The sequence below is a fragment of the Danio rerio genome, chromosome 4 (assembly GCF_049306965.1).
Source record: "Danio rerio strain Tuebingen ecotype United States chromosome 4, GRCz12tu, whole genome shotgun sequence".
Lineage (NCBI taxonomy): Eukaryota > Metazoa > Chordata > Actinopteri > Cypriniformes > Danionidae > Danio > Danio rerio.
This window is the reverse complement of record NC_133179.1, coordinates 75,440,001-75,455,000: the sequence shown is the minus strand read 5'-3', so window position 1 is coordinate 75,455,000 and position 15,000 is coordinate 75,440,001. Positions and strand designations below refer to the sequence as shown.

Genomic DNA, 15,000 nt, shown 5'->3' with positions numbered 1-15,000 from the left:
ATACACTCTCCCTCCCACCTCACAATCTTTCTGTGTCAAATAAAACAAGATGTGCAGGGCGGGGGGCCCAAGGACTGGAATAGAGGACCAATGGCTCAAGGGAATCACCTCAGTTGTGATATGGACCCTTTTTACAACACTGTTATGACAAACAATATTCATCAACATCTTAAATCTTTGAAATCTCCTTGTATTCTCCAATTCACTCTGCTTACTTAACTATGATGACTTCTGCTACTGAGGAACCCGGAAATGTCAAAGGGTGAATTGACGATGGAAGAGAGTATTGGCTTTTTCACTCCTCTACCTACACTCCTTGCCGGTGTTGAGGCTCAACCCTGCAACCTTGGGATCACTCTCTAACCACCAGTACTTTAGGGGACATCCATGTCTTTTGAGCAAGCTTCTGTGTCCAAGGATCGGATCATCAAGGCCCTTGCCTTTGTTCACGGATGCACCGAACACTTACAGTTTCTGTAGACAGATGGTCCCATGTCGCTCCAGTGGGCTGTGCGCTGCCAGGTTCCTAGAGTAAAGATGCGAGTGTAACCCTACCAGTCCTACACCACCCAACCCGCTTGGAGCTGGGATCGAACCTGTGACTCTTCGTATGTGAGTCAGTTCCTTTTACAAGGAGGTTAAAGACCATAGCCTCTGGCATCTGTTGCAAGAGCACCTTTTCGGCTTCAGAGGACTGAGGTTTATCTGCACAGCATGTTATTAGCTGGCCTCTGTTACACTCACCCCTTAAACCTTATTCCCATATGGGTCACGACACCAATGCAGCCCCACCAGTCCTACACCACCCAACCCGCTCTGAGCTAGGATCAAACTGCCAACTCTCAGCATGGGAATCAGTCGCTCAAACAAGGAGGCTAAAGACCATGGCCTCTAGCATCTGTCAGTGCACCTTTTTAGTTTCAGAGGAGTGAGAAGTCTCTGTTACACGAGCCCCAAACTTCAGGCCAGGCTTCAGTGTGGGGCCCTGCTGGTGTAACGTCATGGTCCTTGATTTAACTTCACTCATAAGGGTTGTTTGAACCATACTGAGTCTGACCTGTCACCTAGTACCTTTTTTGCCTTGCGAGACTTTATCGGAGACATTTAGCCCGCTAAACATGGCTCCTAGGATTAATGAGGCCCTTAAACCTTCCACCACGATAGGGTAGTGGTTCAACAAGGTAATATTGGGAGTATTTGTTTAATCCTCATTAGAATAATGATATGGAAACAGTAAAGAATCGAGAATGGTGTGCTTTATTCTGATGTTGAGCATTCACACTTGTTTCTCTTTGATCAGTTATTATATAAGCTGTAAATCTGACACTTTAGTTTATGTTAGGTCATTAGTTGTATGACGGTTCTGATGCTTCTTCATCTTTTATCTCAGTATTTTCACGTTGTTTGAAATGTTATTTTGTTTTGTTTTCTCACAGTAGAGTTGATTGATCTGAAAGAGGAGACTGAAGTACTCATTGAAGTAGAAGAGAACGACCAATATAAGAATCATCTTGGTTTCAAAACTGAAGAAGCATCCTTTAGTTGCTCAGATACTGAGAAGACTTCCTCACAGAAAAGAACCCAAAGATCCAGAGGTGAAAAATCTTTCATCTGCCAACAGTGTGGAAAGAGTTTTAGGCAACGTAAGCAACTTAAGATCCACACCAGGATTCACACTGGAGAGAAACCTTACTCCTGCCAAGAGTGTGGAAAGAGTTTCAGTCAATCTTCTGCACGTAAAGTACACATGAGGATTCACTCTGGAGAGAAGCCGTTTACCTGTGAGCAGTGTGGAAAGAGTTTCAGACAAAAAAAAAACCTTGTTGGACACAGAAGAATTCACACTGGAGAAAAGCCTTACACCTGCACACTGTGTGGAAAGAGCTTCAGTCAAGTTGCAGGGCTTGAAATCCACATGCGAATTCACACTGGAGAAAAGCCCTTCACCTGCCAAGAGTGCGGGAAGAGTTTCAACAGTAAAGAAACCTTAAAATGCCACATGACAGTCCACTCAGGAGAGAAGATTTTCACCTGCAAACCGTGTGGAATAAGCTTCACTCAAAAGGTCAGCTTTAAGAAACACGTTTTAGTCCACAATAGCGAGCAGCCGTTCACCTGCAGTCAGTGTGGAAAGAGTTTTGATCAAGAAGAACATCTCAAAGTTCATATTAGAGTTCACTCTAAAGAGAAACGCTTCACGTGTTCTACCTGTGGGAAGGGGTTCTATGATAAGCAACGCTTTGAAGACCACATGAGGATTCACAATGGAGAGCAACCCTACACGTGCCCTCACTGTGGAAAGACTTTCAGCTACAAAAAGAACATGAATGCCCACATGAGAATCCACACTGAGGAAAGGTCTTTCACCTGTGACCAGTGTGGAAAAGACTTCAACCAAATAGGACACCTCAACATACACATGAGGGTTCACACCGGAGAGAGACCCTTCAGGTGTGGTCATTGTGGAAAGAGTTTCAAACATGATTCAGGGCTTAAATACCACATGAACACCGCTCACAAATGTACACATTAGGGCGCTTTCACATCTGCAGTTCGCTTCATTTGGTCCAGACCAGTTGAGAAGAACCAAAATGCAGTCATCTGACAAAATCCACATCACTTATTGGCCAGATTTTATTGAGCGTATTTCCTAAACTGATTTTCGATTGGTCAGAATTAACACGTAGGAAAATGCCAATGGAACTCCAGCAGGTAAACAAACCGACAGACACGAATGTGGCTTTTGACTCTGGAGGGACGGCTGAACTGGCTGATTGTGTCCCTGCTCAGTTTGTACTATATAGTTTGTATACATCAGTTTAGACTAACTCTAGCTACATTTCGAGAATGAAGCGCAGCTGCCGCTGGAAAACAATGTTTAAAGCATTACAAACAGCGAAGGCACATTCCACGTCACTTCAGGAGGAGGCGTGTATTGATTTAGCTAAACTGCGACATGGTCATCTTCTGGAAATATTACTAATGATCCATGTTTTTCCCTCTCTCTGTTGGTTAAGCGCTGTCAACAAATACTTTTCCTCCACATCCCATAATGCACAGCGCATCAGCCTACGGCAGCTGGATTAGTCCAAAAAGGCACAGTACTTTTAGCGGTTGGGTCTGTTTTAGTTCGGATCATATTCTCACCACAAACAAACCGCTTCAGGGTTCATTTGAGAGCGTACCGATACCTCCTCATTGGTACGCTTTTTTGGTCCACTTTTTGCTGCGCATTCGAGTACGATTGCTGCATTCACACCTGCCCAAACCAACTGCACCAAGAGGGAAAACCAACTCTTTTGTTATTCTAGTGGTGTTCGATTTGAGTCCAACTTTGACACTGTGTGTCTGCTATATCAACTTAAGAGTTGGCTTACTATTTTCTGCCACTGTACTTCAAATGTTTACATATTACACATGGGCAGTGGTGCACCAGCTGATCGTAAGTCCTTTTTTTTCTCCTAACTTTAATGTGTACAACCCCAAATCGAAAAGAGTTGGGACGGTATGGAAAACGCGAATTAAAAAAGAAAGTAGTGATTTCTAAATGTACTTTGATTTGTATTTCATTAAAGACAACATGAACACACAATATTTGATGTTTTGTCTGGTCAACTTCATTTCATTTGTAAATATTCATCCCTTCCTGTCATTCAGACCTGCTACACATTCTAGGAACAGTTGTAACAGGAGCAGTTTAGGGCTAGCTAATGGGCTAACTGGTGAAATAATGAAGTGATGTGAAACAGGGGATTGTGATTATGATTTAGTACAAAAGCAGCATCCAAGAAAGGTCTAGCGATGTCCAAACTCAGTCCTATAGGGCCGGTGTCCTGCTTAGCTTAGCTCCAACTTCCTCCATCACACCTGCCTGGAAGTCTAGTATACCTAGAAAGCGCTCTATTAGCTGGTTCAATGTGTTTAATTGGGGTTGGGACTAAAATATGCAGGACACCAGCCCTCCAGGACCAAGTTTGGACACCACTAGTCTAGTCATTTAAGAGCAAAGATGGGCAGAGGATCGCCAGTTTGCCCACAAATATTTGGGAAAATGATTGAAATGTTTAAACAATGTTCCTCAGAGAAAGAGAGGGAGACGTGGATATTTCACCTTCAACTGTGCAGAACAGCATTAAAGATTGAAGGAATCTGGAGGAGTTTCAGTGCGTAAAGGACAAGAGTGCAAGCCTAAGCTGAACAACTGTGACCTCCGACCCCTCAGGTGGCGCTGCATCAAGAATCCTCATTCTTCTATAAGCCAAATCAGCACATGGGCTCAGCACTACTGCGGCAAACCTTTATCAAGTACCACAATTCAGAGTTACATCCACAAACGCCAGTCAAAACCGCACTGTGTCAAAAGGAAGCCCTATGTTAACAGTGTCCAGAAGCACCAGCACTTCTCTGGGCTCGGAGGTATCTAGGATGGACCAACACACAGTGAAAACATGCACTGTGCTCAGATGAAGCAGTATCTCAGGCATTTTTAGGGAGAAGTGGACACCTAAAGGACCAAAGAAGAAAAGGAGCATCCAGACTGTTACCAGCAACAAGTCCAAAAGCCAGGGTCTGTCATGTTTAGTGGCTAAATTTTATTTGAATAAACATACCTGTTTAATAAATCTGTTTTGTTAAAATGGACTAAACTATATCACTGAGATATAGATAAAAGTATTTTTCTTAAAATGGGGTATAAATATATAACCAGTTTTTCATCAGTTTAGCTAAAGCTGGACCAGCTAAAACAGCTAGCAGCTAAAACCCTTTATTAGCTGATTTATTGCAGTAGGGAAGCACTAAAACTTTAATACACTTTACTTTATTTCACATTTTAAACTATGTTTCTTTATTAGTTGTTGTACATTTTGGTGCGTTGTATGCATATAATTATTAATTTCACTATATCCATATATAACATATCTTTTGCTGAATTTGTGGTTTTGCATACAAGTTGTGTATGGGGAACTTTTATTTTGGTCTCTTTGCGTGACGTCATCAAGCTGCGCCGCACTTCCTTTGTTGTGATTCAGCTGAAGGAAGAATTTTTCATCTGAAGTGTTTGTATCTACATCACTAGCTCAGGCAAGTCATTCATTTGTTTGTGAATTCTCTTATTATTGATGTCGGCACTCTAATACTTTACTTAAATGTTAATGAAGGTGATTTAGTGAGAGTGAACCACATCTCTACAGGAGCAACAGAAGATTCTCCCCTTATTAAATGTGGTATTTAATATGATCAAATATTAGAAGTATCACATTAAAATACAGTGGCTATTGTATGTTTTGGGTGTTTTACAACTGGATTTAACATCACTGTAGTGTTTTTGACATGATTTTACACATTTCGCTGCTGCTGTAGAGGAAGTGTTATATAAATCCTCTATTAACAGTTCTGTAAACAAATTTCTGAGCACAAAACATACAAACTATCACAAATCAGTGTTAGTCACACATGTGCATTGTTTTGAACAAGGCAGGTCTTAAATGGAGCAAGTTTATAATGACAGGCTTTTCCAAATCCACAGTACCCATAATGCATTGCATACCCACTAAAAACAAGCACTCTAAGACAATAGGTTCTCTATAAATCATATAAACCTCACCTCATTATGGGACACCTGCTAAGGGTGAGGTAGAAACTAATATTGTTTGCAGTGTAATTTACAGATCACTATAAAACAAAGTTAAAGAGTTGTTTTATTCTTTATTCTGAGTGATTCTGACTAGTGAGCTAGAGAAGTGATTGAGACACAGACAGATGTTTAGTGTTGATTTCTTCTTGTTTGTGTTGATTCTTCTCCTCTTAAACAGACAGAGAAACTCCTGCTGAAGCGACTGAGCTCCACTATTATAAAGATGGCCTTTATTAAAGAGGAGAGTGAAGACCTGAAGATTGAAGACACATTCACAGTCAAACATGAAGATGCTGAGCAGATAACAGGTTGGCTTTCATTCTCACAGCTTTTTAAAAATTATTTTCTACCAGTACATCAATGCGTGGAGGTAAGCCAGACTATCTCCAATCAGTACAGTTCAACGTCCGGCACCAGCTCAAGCTCTTTCCCCAGTGACATTTACATTTAGGCATTTAGCAAATGCGTTTATCATAAGTGACATAAGTGGAGCAGTTGGCTGCCTGGGGAGCATTAGGGAGATCACTATTCAATGCAGTGGCTCTCCATTATCCCCCACCCCACCCCACAATCTTTTTGTCAAATAAAACAGTCATACAAATGTGCAGGGCGGGGGGCCCTTTTGAGCAAGCTTCTGTGTCCAAGGATTAAATCATCATGGTGTCAAGCGCGAGTAATTTACATTTTAAGTCAATGCAAACGCGCGAATAGACATCCTGCGGCGCAATACGCGTGAATGGCGTGACGCAAATTGCGCGAATGACGCGGGGCGAATTGAGAGTTTTGCGCGTTTGACGTGCTTAACGAGCGCTTCGCGCGAATCTCTCGAATCTCTCGAATTCGAAAATATGAACTTCAGCGTACATTCGCGCCGCGTTAACCAATCAGAAGCTTGCTCTTGTGGGGGCGTGATTGTGACATAGAACCTATGAGCCTATGAAAACTTTTATGAGCTCACAGAGCTGGATGCACCTCTGAAAGGATGTAGTGGACTCAGACAGGACACTAAACGTATCAACGCTGTTTTTCAGTCTTCATAAAGCACATAAACACTGTTGTTTTCTTCAAAAATCCATGTTAGCCATTTAGCTATGAAGCTAGAGTCACCGGGCAGACAGAAGCCCTGCCCATCACGCGAATCCGCGTCTGTTCTGAAGTGAATTAAGCGAGTAAACTCAAATGTTCACGCGGCAATTTACGCGCGAATAGCGCGATTTATCCGCACGTTCCGCATCTGGTGTTAACACAGCATAACCCCACCAGTCCTACACCGCTCAACCCCCTTCAAGCTGGGATCCAACCTATGACTCTCCGTATGAGTCAGTTGCTCTAACAAGGAAACTAAAGACCATGGCCTCTAGCATCTGTCGCTAGAGTGCTTTTCGGGTTCAGAGGACTGAGGTTTACCTGCACAGCATTTTATTAGCTGGCTGCTTACTGTACAGCGCAGCATCGATGACGTTAGCGTGCCCAGGCCCGAATGTAATGTGAGTGTGGGCCGTCGGGGGAGACAGAAAGGGGGACAAGCGTGCTTTGGCCCGGTTCGAGGCCACTGTACATAGTGTGAGTACAGCCTGATTTAGGAACGAACTGCCGACTCTCAACATAGGAGTCCGTTGCCCAAGCAAGGAGGCTAAAGACCATGGCCTCTAGCATCTGTCAGTAGTGCACCTTTTTGGGGTTCAGAGGAGGGAAGAGTCTCTATTACACGAGCCCCAAAATTCAGGCCTGGTGTCCCATACTGTGCAACGTCATGGTCCTTGATTTAACTTCACTCATAAGGGCTTTTGGACCATACTGAGTCTGACCTGTTATCTAGTACCTTTTTTGTCTTGCGACACTTTACCAGAGGCATTTAGCTCACTAAACATAGCTCCTAGGATCATTCAGGCCCTCAAACCTTCCACCATGATAAGGTAGTGGTTCATTATATGCTTAATTCTCATTAAAAATTATATGGAAACAGTAAATAATTGAGAATGGTTTACTTTTGTCTGATGTTAAGCTGTACATCTGACATTTTAGTTTACTTTATTTCATTAGTTGTAAGATGGTTTTGATGCTTCATACTTTATCTCAAGATTTTCACGTTTGTTGAAATGTTTTTTGTTTTGTTTTCTCGCAGTAGAGCTGATTGAACTGAAAGAGGAGACTGAAGTACTCATTGAAGAAGAAGAGCAAGATCAACATGAGAAGCATTTTGGTTTCAAAACTGAAGAAGCATCCTTTAGTTGCTCAGATACTGAGAAGACTTCCTCACAGAAAAGAACTAAAAAAAACAGAGGTGAAAAATCTTTCCTCTGCCAACAGTGTGGAAAGAGTTTTAGGCAACATGAACATCTTAAGGTCCACACGAGGATTCACACTGGAGAGAAACCTTACTCCTGCCAAGAGTGTGGAAAGAGTTTCAGTCAATCTTCTTCACTTAAAATCCACATGAAGATTCACTCTGGAGAGAAGCCGTTTACCTGTGAGCAGTGTGGAAAGAGTTTCAGACAAAGTAAAAGCCTTGTTGGACACAGAAGAATTCACACTGGAGAAAAGCCTTACACCTGCACACTGTGTGGAAAGAGCTTCATTCATGCTGAAGGACTTGGAATCCACATGAGAATTCACACTGGAGAAAAGCCCTTCACCTGCCAAGAGTGTGGGAAGAGTTTCAGCAGAAAAGAAACCCTTAAATACCACATGACAGTCCACTCTGGAGAGAAGATTTTCACCTGCAAACAGTGTGGAATACGTTTCACTCAAAAGGTCAGCTTTAGGAAACACGTTTTAGTTCACAATAGCGAGCAGCCGTTCACCTGCAGTCAGTGTGGAAAGAGTTTTGATCAAGAAGAACATCTCAAAGTTCATATTCGAGTTCACTCAAGAGAGAAACGCTTCACGTGCTCCAACTGCGGGAAGGAATTCTTTGATAAGCAACGCTTTGAAGACCACATGAGGATTCACAATGGAGAGCAACCCTACACGTGCCCTCACTGTGGAAAGAGTTTCAGCTACAAAAATAACATGAATGCCCACATGAGAATCCACACTGAGGAAAGGTCTTTCACCTGTGACCAGTGTGGAAAAACTTTCAACCAAATAGGTCTTCTTAACAAACACATGAGGGTTCACACTGGAGAGAGACCCTTCAGGTGTGGTCATTGTGAAAAGAGTTTCAAACATGATTCAGGGCTGAAATACCACATGAATACCGCTCACAAGCATTAGGTCAGTAGGTGGAGAAAGTGATGTTTTGTGGCTGTTCAAGCACATTATGGAAGCAGCTTCTGTTCAGGCACCTTTTTGACATGTGGGAACCTCTTGGCTCCTGCCTAGACCAGGGGTCACCATTCTCGTTCCTGGAGGTCCGGTACCCTGCAGGGTTAAGCTCCAACTTGCCTCAACACACCTGCCTGGGTGTTTCGAGTATACCTAGTAAGAGCTTGATTAGCTTGTTCAGGTGTGTTTGATTAGGGTTGGGACTAAAATCTGCAGGACACCGCATCTCCAGAAACAAGTTTGGTGATCCCTGGCCTAGATAATATAATGACCTTAGTGTCATCCCTCCTCAGAGTAAAACTGGAGTAATAAGTGTGTCATTGTTTTTTCTGTATGCCAAATGATTTGATTCCTCAGGATCTACCAAGCCAGGTCAGAGGTCATGGAGACCTCTTGAGTGAGACTGGACTCTTGATGGATTGGAAACAACTGTTTCTTGAGTTATTTGCCATTTTATGCGTTAATTCTTTTTGAGCAAATTTCTTTGCTTACAAGATGGACTATCTGTGTAGTAGCAAGCTGCCAAATTGAATGTTGATTGTGCCAGTTTTGATAAGATGGCCTAGAGTATGAAACAGATTGTACTTTGTTGTGTGCATGTGTGTCTTCTATTTATTTGTGGATCATTGTTACAGATCTGAAAAAATGCAACTATCCTCAGTAAACTTTCTTTGATTGAATCTCTACTTCTGGCTCTTCTTCGTCTGACTGGTCATGTTTTGGGTTAAAACTGTCAGTCCCCTTTCATTATTGATTTAGGATACAACCAAGCACATGTGGTCAGAACACAAATGCATCATGTTTTATGAAGTGATGAGCTTTTCACTCTACAATAAGGCATCTGTAGCTCTCTCCAAAGCCTACCTCTTTCCCTCGTTTTTGCTTATTTTTTGAGTGACCCTCGGTGGTGTGCCGAGTACATTAGTCCGAGGTGACCTGGCAGGAACGGTCTTCACAAGAATGCAAGTCCGTTCTTTGCATTTTTGGAACTGAGAAACAGCCCTACACTCTTCAGAAACCTACGTGTGATGTGAAGGACACTACAAGAATCTTTTTTCACAGTCTACGGCAGGGGGGCCTAAACTTGGTATGATGTCCTGTAGAGTTCTTGCCTGGAAGCTTCTGGTTTGACTAAAAGAGCTTGATTAGCTGATTCAGGTGAGTCTAATTGGGGTTGGAGCTTTACTCTGCAGGATACTAGAACTCCAGGTCCGAGGTTCAGGCACCCCTGGTATATTTTTGACTGCCTCTGGAAGTGGTCAAATGTGGACAAGTTAAACTTGATTAGAGTTCTCCACTTGCGTTTGGATTTTCACTTGGCCCACATGAAATCTGAGGCCGCAGATATCCACAGACTGTTTAACCTGTCTTTCCATTCATTTTCTTGTGTAAGATTAACAGAAGGTAACTTGTGCTGGGGAAAAACACAGGTAAACCCACCACACTTAAACTGACTTTGCAGCCCAGAGACTGTGGTAGAACCATAATATAGCTTGTAAACATAAAATGGGAACATAATATTGCTTGTGAGGACCAGCAGTGCTTGCATGAGTCCTCCACTGCTTTGAAAGGCACAACAAAATCTTGAAATCACAACAAATAAAAGTCCACTGAGCCTCCTTGGAATTGAGGCTTTTTCAACTTGATACAATTTTGTGTTCAGTCCTGACCTACATATTTTGCTTGTCTCTTTTGTCTCACATGACAATTTGTGAACCTGGAGTCTCTGCTAATAAGTTGAATCAGGTGTGTCTGACTAAGGAGATATGCAAAACAGGCAGTGTTGGAGGCTCCAGGAACAAGGTTGAGAACCATTGGTGTAGACCAGGTGTGCCCAATCCTGTTCCTGTAGATCTACCTTCCTGCAGATTCCAGGATCAAAAACAACTAAACCAGATAAGTAGGATCTGAAGGAGCACTTGAAAATAAAAGACAGGTTTGTTTAATCAAGGTTGCTGCTGAACTATGCAGGAAAGTAGATCTCCAGGAACAGGATTGGGCACCCTTGGTATAGGCACCTGTAATATTGTTCGTTGTTGTGGGGGAAGAAGAAGACAGGGTCGGCGATATCAGGTAAGTAATATAGTTTTATTTTTTAAATGCACAACACGTGTAGCAGTTGAGGTGTGTGTGTGCTCTCTCCTCTCTATAGTGTTATTTATTATTTTTGATTGGCCTGCTGATTAGCCGCCGGGCTCTGAGCATGCTCTCCCCCCTCATTGGGTGTTCGATCATGCCTCTCCACAGCACCCTTGAACCCTTCAATAAACAGTGCCTCTGTTTCAAAGCTAACTTGATGGACAGCAACACTGGTACCAATTATCAGTTACATTTGGGAAATGACACTGACGGACAAGGGGCTTTGAGAAGAAGCGCCAAAACAAAGCAGTTTTGAGATTGTCAGACCACCTGAATATTGTCTTGGCATAAAATTGGAAATAACACTGTTGGCAGAAATGCAGTGCCTTGCAAAGATCTAGGGTTGACCAACATATCATGGTCAGGCATTTGAACCCCAACAAAAGGCCTATCCTTTAATTCTCTAGCAACTTCTAGCACATGTCTGACGTGTTTCTGGAGAGAAGAATAAAACATCATGTCATTGAGGTAGATGTACATGAACTGGTTAGCCATGTTGACACTGAGCAACACGTCCTTAATGAGTGTTTCATGATTGCTGGAGCTTTAGGCCAACACAAAAAGCATAACCTGACATTCAAAGTGTCCCCTGGGAATGTTAAAAGCAGCTGTCCACTCTTCCCCTTCCCTTACGTAGACCGAATCAAAGGTGTTGCATAGGTTTAATTTGGTATTAAAAGGACACTACAGCAACTGTTCAAAGGCTGAAGACATACACAATAAGGGATAAGCATTGCTTATCATGATCCAGCGGTTCCCAGTCCTTGTCCTTTTGGCCCCACGGTATGCCTATTTTGTATATCTGACCATAAGTGACCTGCAAAGTGGACATCAGAGAATATTCTGCCATGATTCTATTTTGAATGTGTACTCAATTCAATGGGTAACATGCACAACATTTGACTTCTATGTAAATCACATGATTATGGGTAAATTACCATTCACACTACTGTAGTAACTGACAATGCTGCAAACATTTGTTTAGAGAAAATCGCAAGCTGAATGAAGAAAACTTCATGTTCAACTGTGTAAAGGGTTAGAGAGCCAACAGACAGCGTCAAACAGCATTAATATTAGGTTAGATTTAGGTCACCAGCGTCTAAAGACAATGTCATTTTGACCTCCAATAATGACGTTGATATTTGGTTGATTTTAGGTTGTGTTAGAAAGTGACCAAATTCAACGTGGAGCCAACATCTTAAACCAGCGTCATACTGATCTCAAATACTGACATTTATTCGTCAGGTCTGGCAACCAAAATCCAACATCTGATAGACGTCTTAGTGGTAACGTCCACATAACGTCAAGCTGTAACATCAATAGACGTTGATATTTTGTTTTGCTCAGGTGTTTAGCACACTCTATTTAAACCCATAGAGATGTTCAGTCAGAAGTGGACACTCGTGTAACGTTATGTAACAATATTACTTTTCAAAGTAACCAGTAAATTAATGCATTACTTTAAAATTTTAAATGTACTGCAAGTTACTTTTTAATTTAATTCATTACTAAAAACTAAATGGCTAAATTGAAATGAACTTTCGTTAATCTGTATACGGCACCTACAGCTCTGAGTTCAGGATGTTCTGTAAGTTCTGAAAGGGAACAAGCCTCAGCCAGGTAAAGAAAAGTAGCTTAATAGTAACATAACACATTACTTACAATAAAATATAACACAACTGGTTACTTTTAGGGGGTAACTCGATATTGTAATGCATTACTTTCAAAAGTAACCAGTAACACTGGTGTCAAGTGAGTGACTGAATGAGACTTATTTACTTATTTAGTCCATGAAAAGACAGAGAGAGAGAGAGAGAGAGAGAGAGAGAGAGAGAGAGAGAGAGCAGTACAATTTAATATAAATTAATAATTATAATTTAATTGTGTGCAAGTTATTAAAAACAGCATACAACCACTAATAGACATAAAATCTGCATGCTTTTATAGTTTTATAAAAAAACAAATAACATTGCTTACACATTTGTTGCATTTTAACTTTTTAGACAATCTCACACACTTTTCTTAGTAGTTCTTAATATATCGTTTATGTTTTTCACCATACTCATATATAACATTTCCTTTGTGGTTTTTACATAGCGGGACTTTTATTTTGGTCTGTTGACCTGACGCCATCATGCCGCGCTCCTGCTGCTGTTGAGATTCGGCTGAGGGAAGGTTTGTAATTTATATTACAGTATTGTATATAGTGTTTTAAAGTGTTAAAATCGACGCAGGTTTTTGGTTTATTTCATAATTTGTTTACGTAAAGGTAAATGCTGTGTTTAGATGTTAACGGAGGTTATTTAGTGAAAGTAAAGCGCGAATTTCTTTATTTAGTTAACATTGATCATCGAGTGAGCACAGGCAGAGCAGTGTACACGTTAATTCACCATACAGCTCACAACTAATCGATGATTTTAGCCTCTGTCGTGTGTTTTCTTTTCTGAAATCAGAGTTTCTTACTTTAAAACTCATTTAAATCACTCTAGAGTGAATGAAGCCATTGGCTGTTTTGTAGTTAGTTCACATTTGCTAGCAGTTCGACTTGGTTATTGTCTTAAACTGGTGTAATGTACTAAACATGAAGGTCATCTTTATGAATAAGCTGATAGTATATCATACAAGTGTCTTTATGCAGGGAAATGAACAGATAAAGACATTCTGATGCACATTTCTCGGATTTTTGCAGCCTAAAATTGTTTTATAATGGCTTTTCTCAAAGATTTCGAGTTGATTTCTAGTGAAAATAACTCTTTTTACCTCAATAAACATTGTGCTCGGTAATTTAAATGTAGGAATCACTGAGAGAAACAAAATTAGAAACTTACTAAGCTTGTAAAAAAAGTTAGTTTGTCATATTTTATGTATTAATGACTCGATATAAGAGTATAAAACAATCACAAAGCATGTAAGATATTACTGGTGAGATTTAGAGCAACAACTAATTATTAATATCCATTTGTAGACATAACAATAAGAAATCATCATTGCTCTTTGTGCTTAGTTTTATCTTAATTCCTCACAGCGTATTAAATATAATAATAATGAATGAGAGCACTTTAAAACACACACAGTACATCAAGTGTTGAAATAATGTCACGTAAAGTATCTGGCTATACAAAACATGTGGGAATTCTGTATTAATTATGAAAACTTTCATGTTTTATTAAGAATTATTGTGGCTTTTGCTTGATTTTGCGTTAAATTCTGTGTACAATAGGAAACTCCTGCAGGGACTGGACATTACAGACAGTTTAACTGTATATTCCTGTCACATTTGAGGTAAATTTGGTAGCGCATATGCACATTCAGACGTTCAATAAATCAGTAAAGCAGAAATTGGTAACAAAATAGTGAATAAAATGTTGTAACAGCTTGACAAAGTCAGGTCTGAATGTCTGATTTAACTCTGAGAAAGCTTGACGTTTGAAGGTTTTACTCATAGACAGTCTGTATTTTTTAGACCATCTTGAGGGATGTAAACAATAACAATGGTCCTATTGTGTTTCCTGCTTTAGATTTTTCATTTTCACAGCTTCAAAGAATCCAAAAAGCTCCACATATTGATATTATTTTATGACAGCTGTGTTAACATCAGTTTTGACTAGTCCCACACGGAATCTCCGCGCGCAGAATCCCGCAGATTTCTAGCCCATCATTAATTCTGTTTATTTACTTGAGTAAATGTGTAAATCTGAATTTATTCAGTTTTTATTCAGTAATTTATTACTTTTTAATATATATTCATATATTAAGGTTTTAGTTGTGATACTCCACTGGATACTCCCAAAATAATTCCACAGAAATCCGCAGATTTTTACCAAAATTCTCAGCAGAAATAGCAAAAACATCCGACTAGGGCCAAGCAGGATCTGCGGACATTTTTTGCTTTTTCTGCAAAGAATTTTGCGGATTTATATGGAATAATTTTTTTGGAGTATCATAATTAAAAACAACAA

The 15,000-nt window shown here is 40.6% G+C and overlaps 3 protein-coding genes across 6 annotated transcripts in view; all 3 read left to right on the top strand.

The window, feature by feature from the left end:
* LOC557537 (uncharacterized) overlaps positions 1-3,589 on the top strand; it is a 4,971-nt gene extending 1,382 nt beyond the window's left edge. For both annotated transcript variants that reach the window (XM_068217808.2, XM_068217809.2), the window contains exon 3: positions 1,437-3,589. In XM_068217808.2, coding sequence (XP_068073909.1) covers positions 1,437-2,533 — 1,097 coding nt within the window. In that variant the 3' untranslated portion in view covers positions 2,534-3,589. The remainder of the gene's footprint in view (positions 1-1,436) is intronic.
* A 1,408-nt stretch (positions 3,590-4,997) lies between these two features.
* Positions 4,998-9,588, top strand: LOC137487286 (uncharacterized). 2 transcript variants are annotated; one of them, XM_073949037.1, is made up of 3 exons: positions 4,998-5,082; positions 5,814-5,943; positions 7,764-9,588. In XM_073949037.1, exons 2-3 carry the CDS (start codon positions 5,859-5,861, stop codon positions 8,849-8,851), a joined length of 1,173 nt encoding a protein of 390 aa, XP_073805138.1. In that variant the 5' UTR covers positions 4,998-5,082; positions 5,814-5,858; the 3' UTR covers positions 8,852-9,588. The 2 variants fall into 2 exon arrangements, with proteins under 2 accessions (XP_073805138.1, XP_068073912.2); XM_068217811.2 differs by having other exon boundaries at positions 7,761-9,588.
* Positions 9,589-13,186: 3,598 nt separating this feature from the next.
* Positions 13,187-15,000, top strand: part of LOC100330167 (uncharacterized) — a 9,102-nt gene continuing 7,288 nt past the window's right edge. Inside the window, exons 1-2 of one of the 2 annotated variants that reach the window (XM_068217812.2) lie at positions 13,187-13,216; positions 14,262-14,323. The gene's annotated coding sequence lies outside the window, so the exon portion shown is untranslated. The remainder of the gene's footprint in view (positions 13,217-14,261; positions 14,324-15,000) is intronic. The other variant, XM_005174554.6, reaches the window with a different exon arrangement.

Coding starts and splice junctions, on each gene's coding strand:
- LOC137487286 (XM_068217811.2), top strand. CDS start 5,859: ATGGCCTTTATTAAAGAGGAGAGTGAAGACCTGAAGATTGAAGACACA. Junction 5,944..7,760: donor AGATGCTGAGCAGATAACAG/GTTGGCTTTCAT, acceptor GTTTTCTCGCAG/TAGAGCTGATTGAACTGAAA.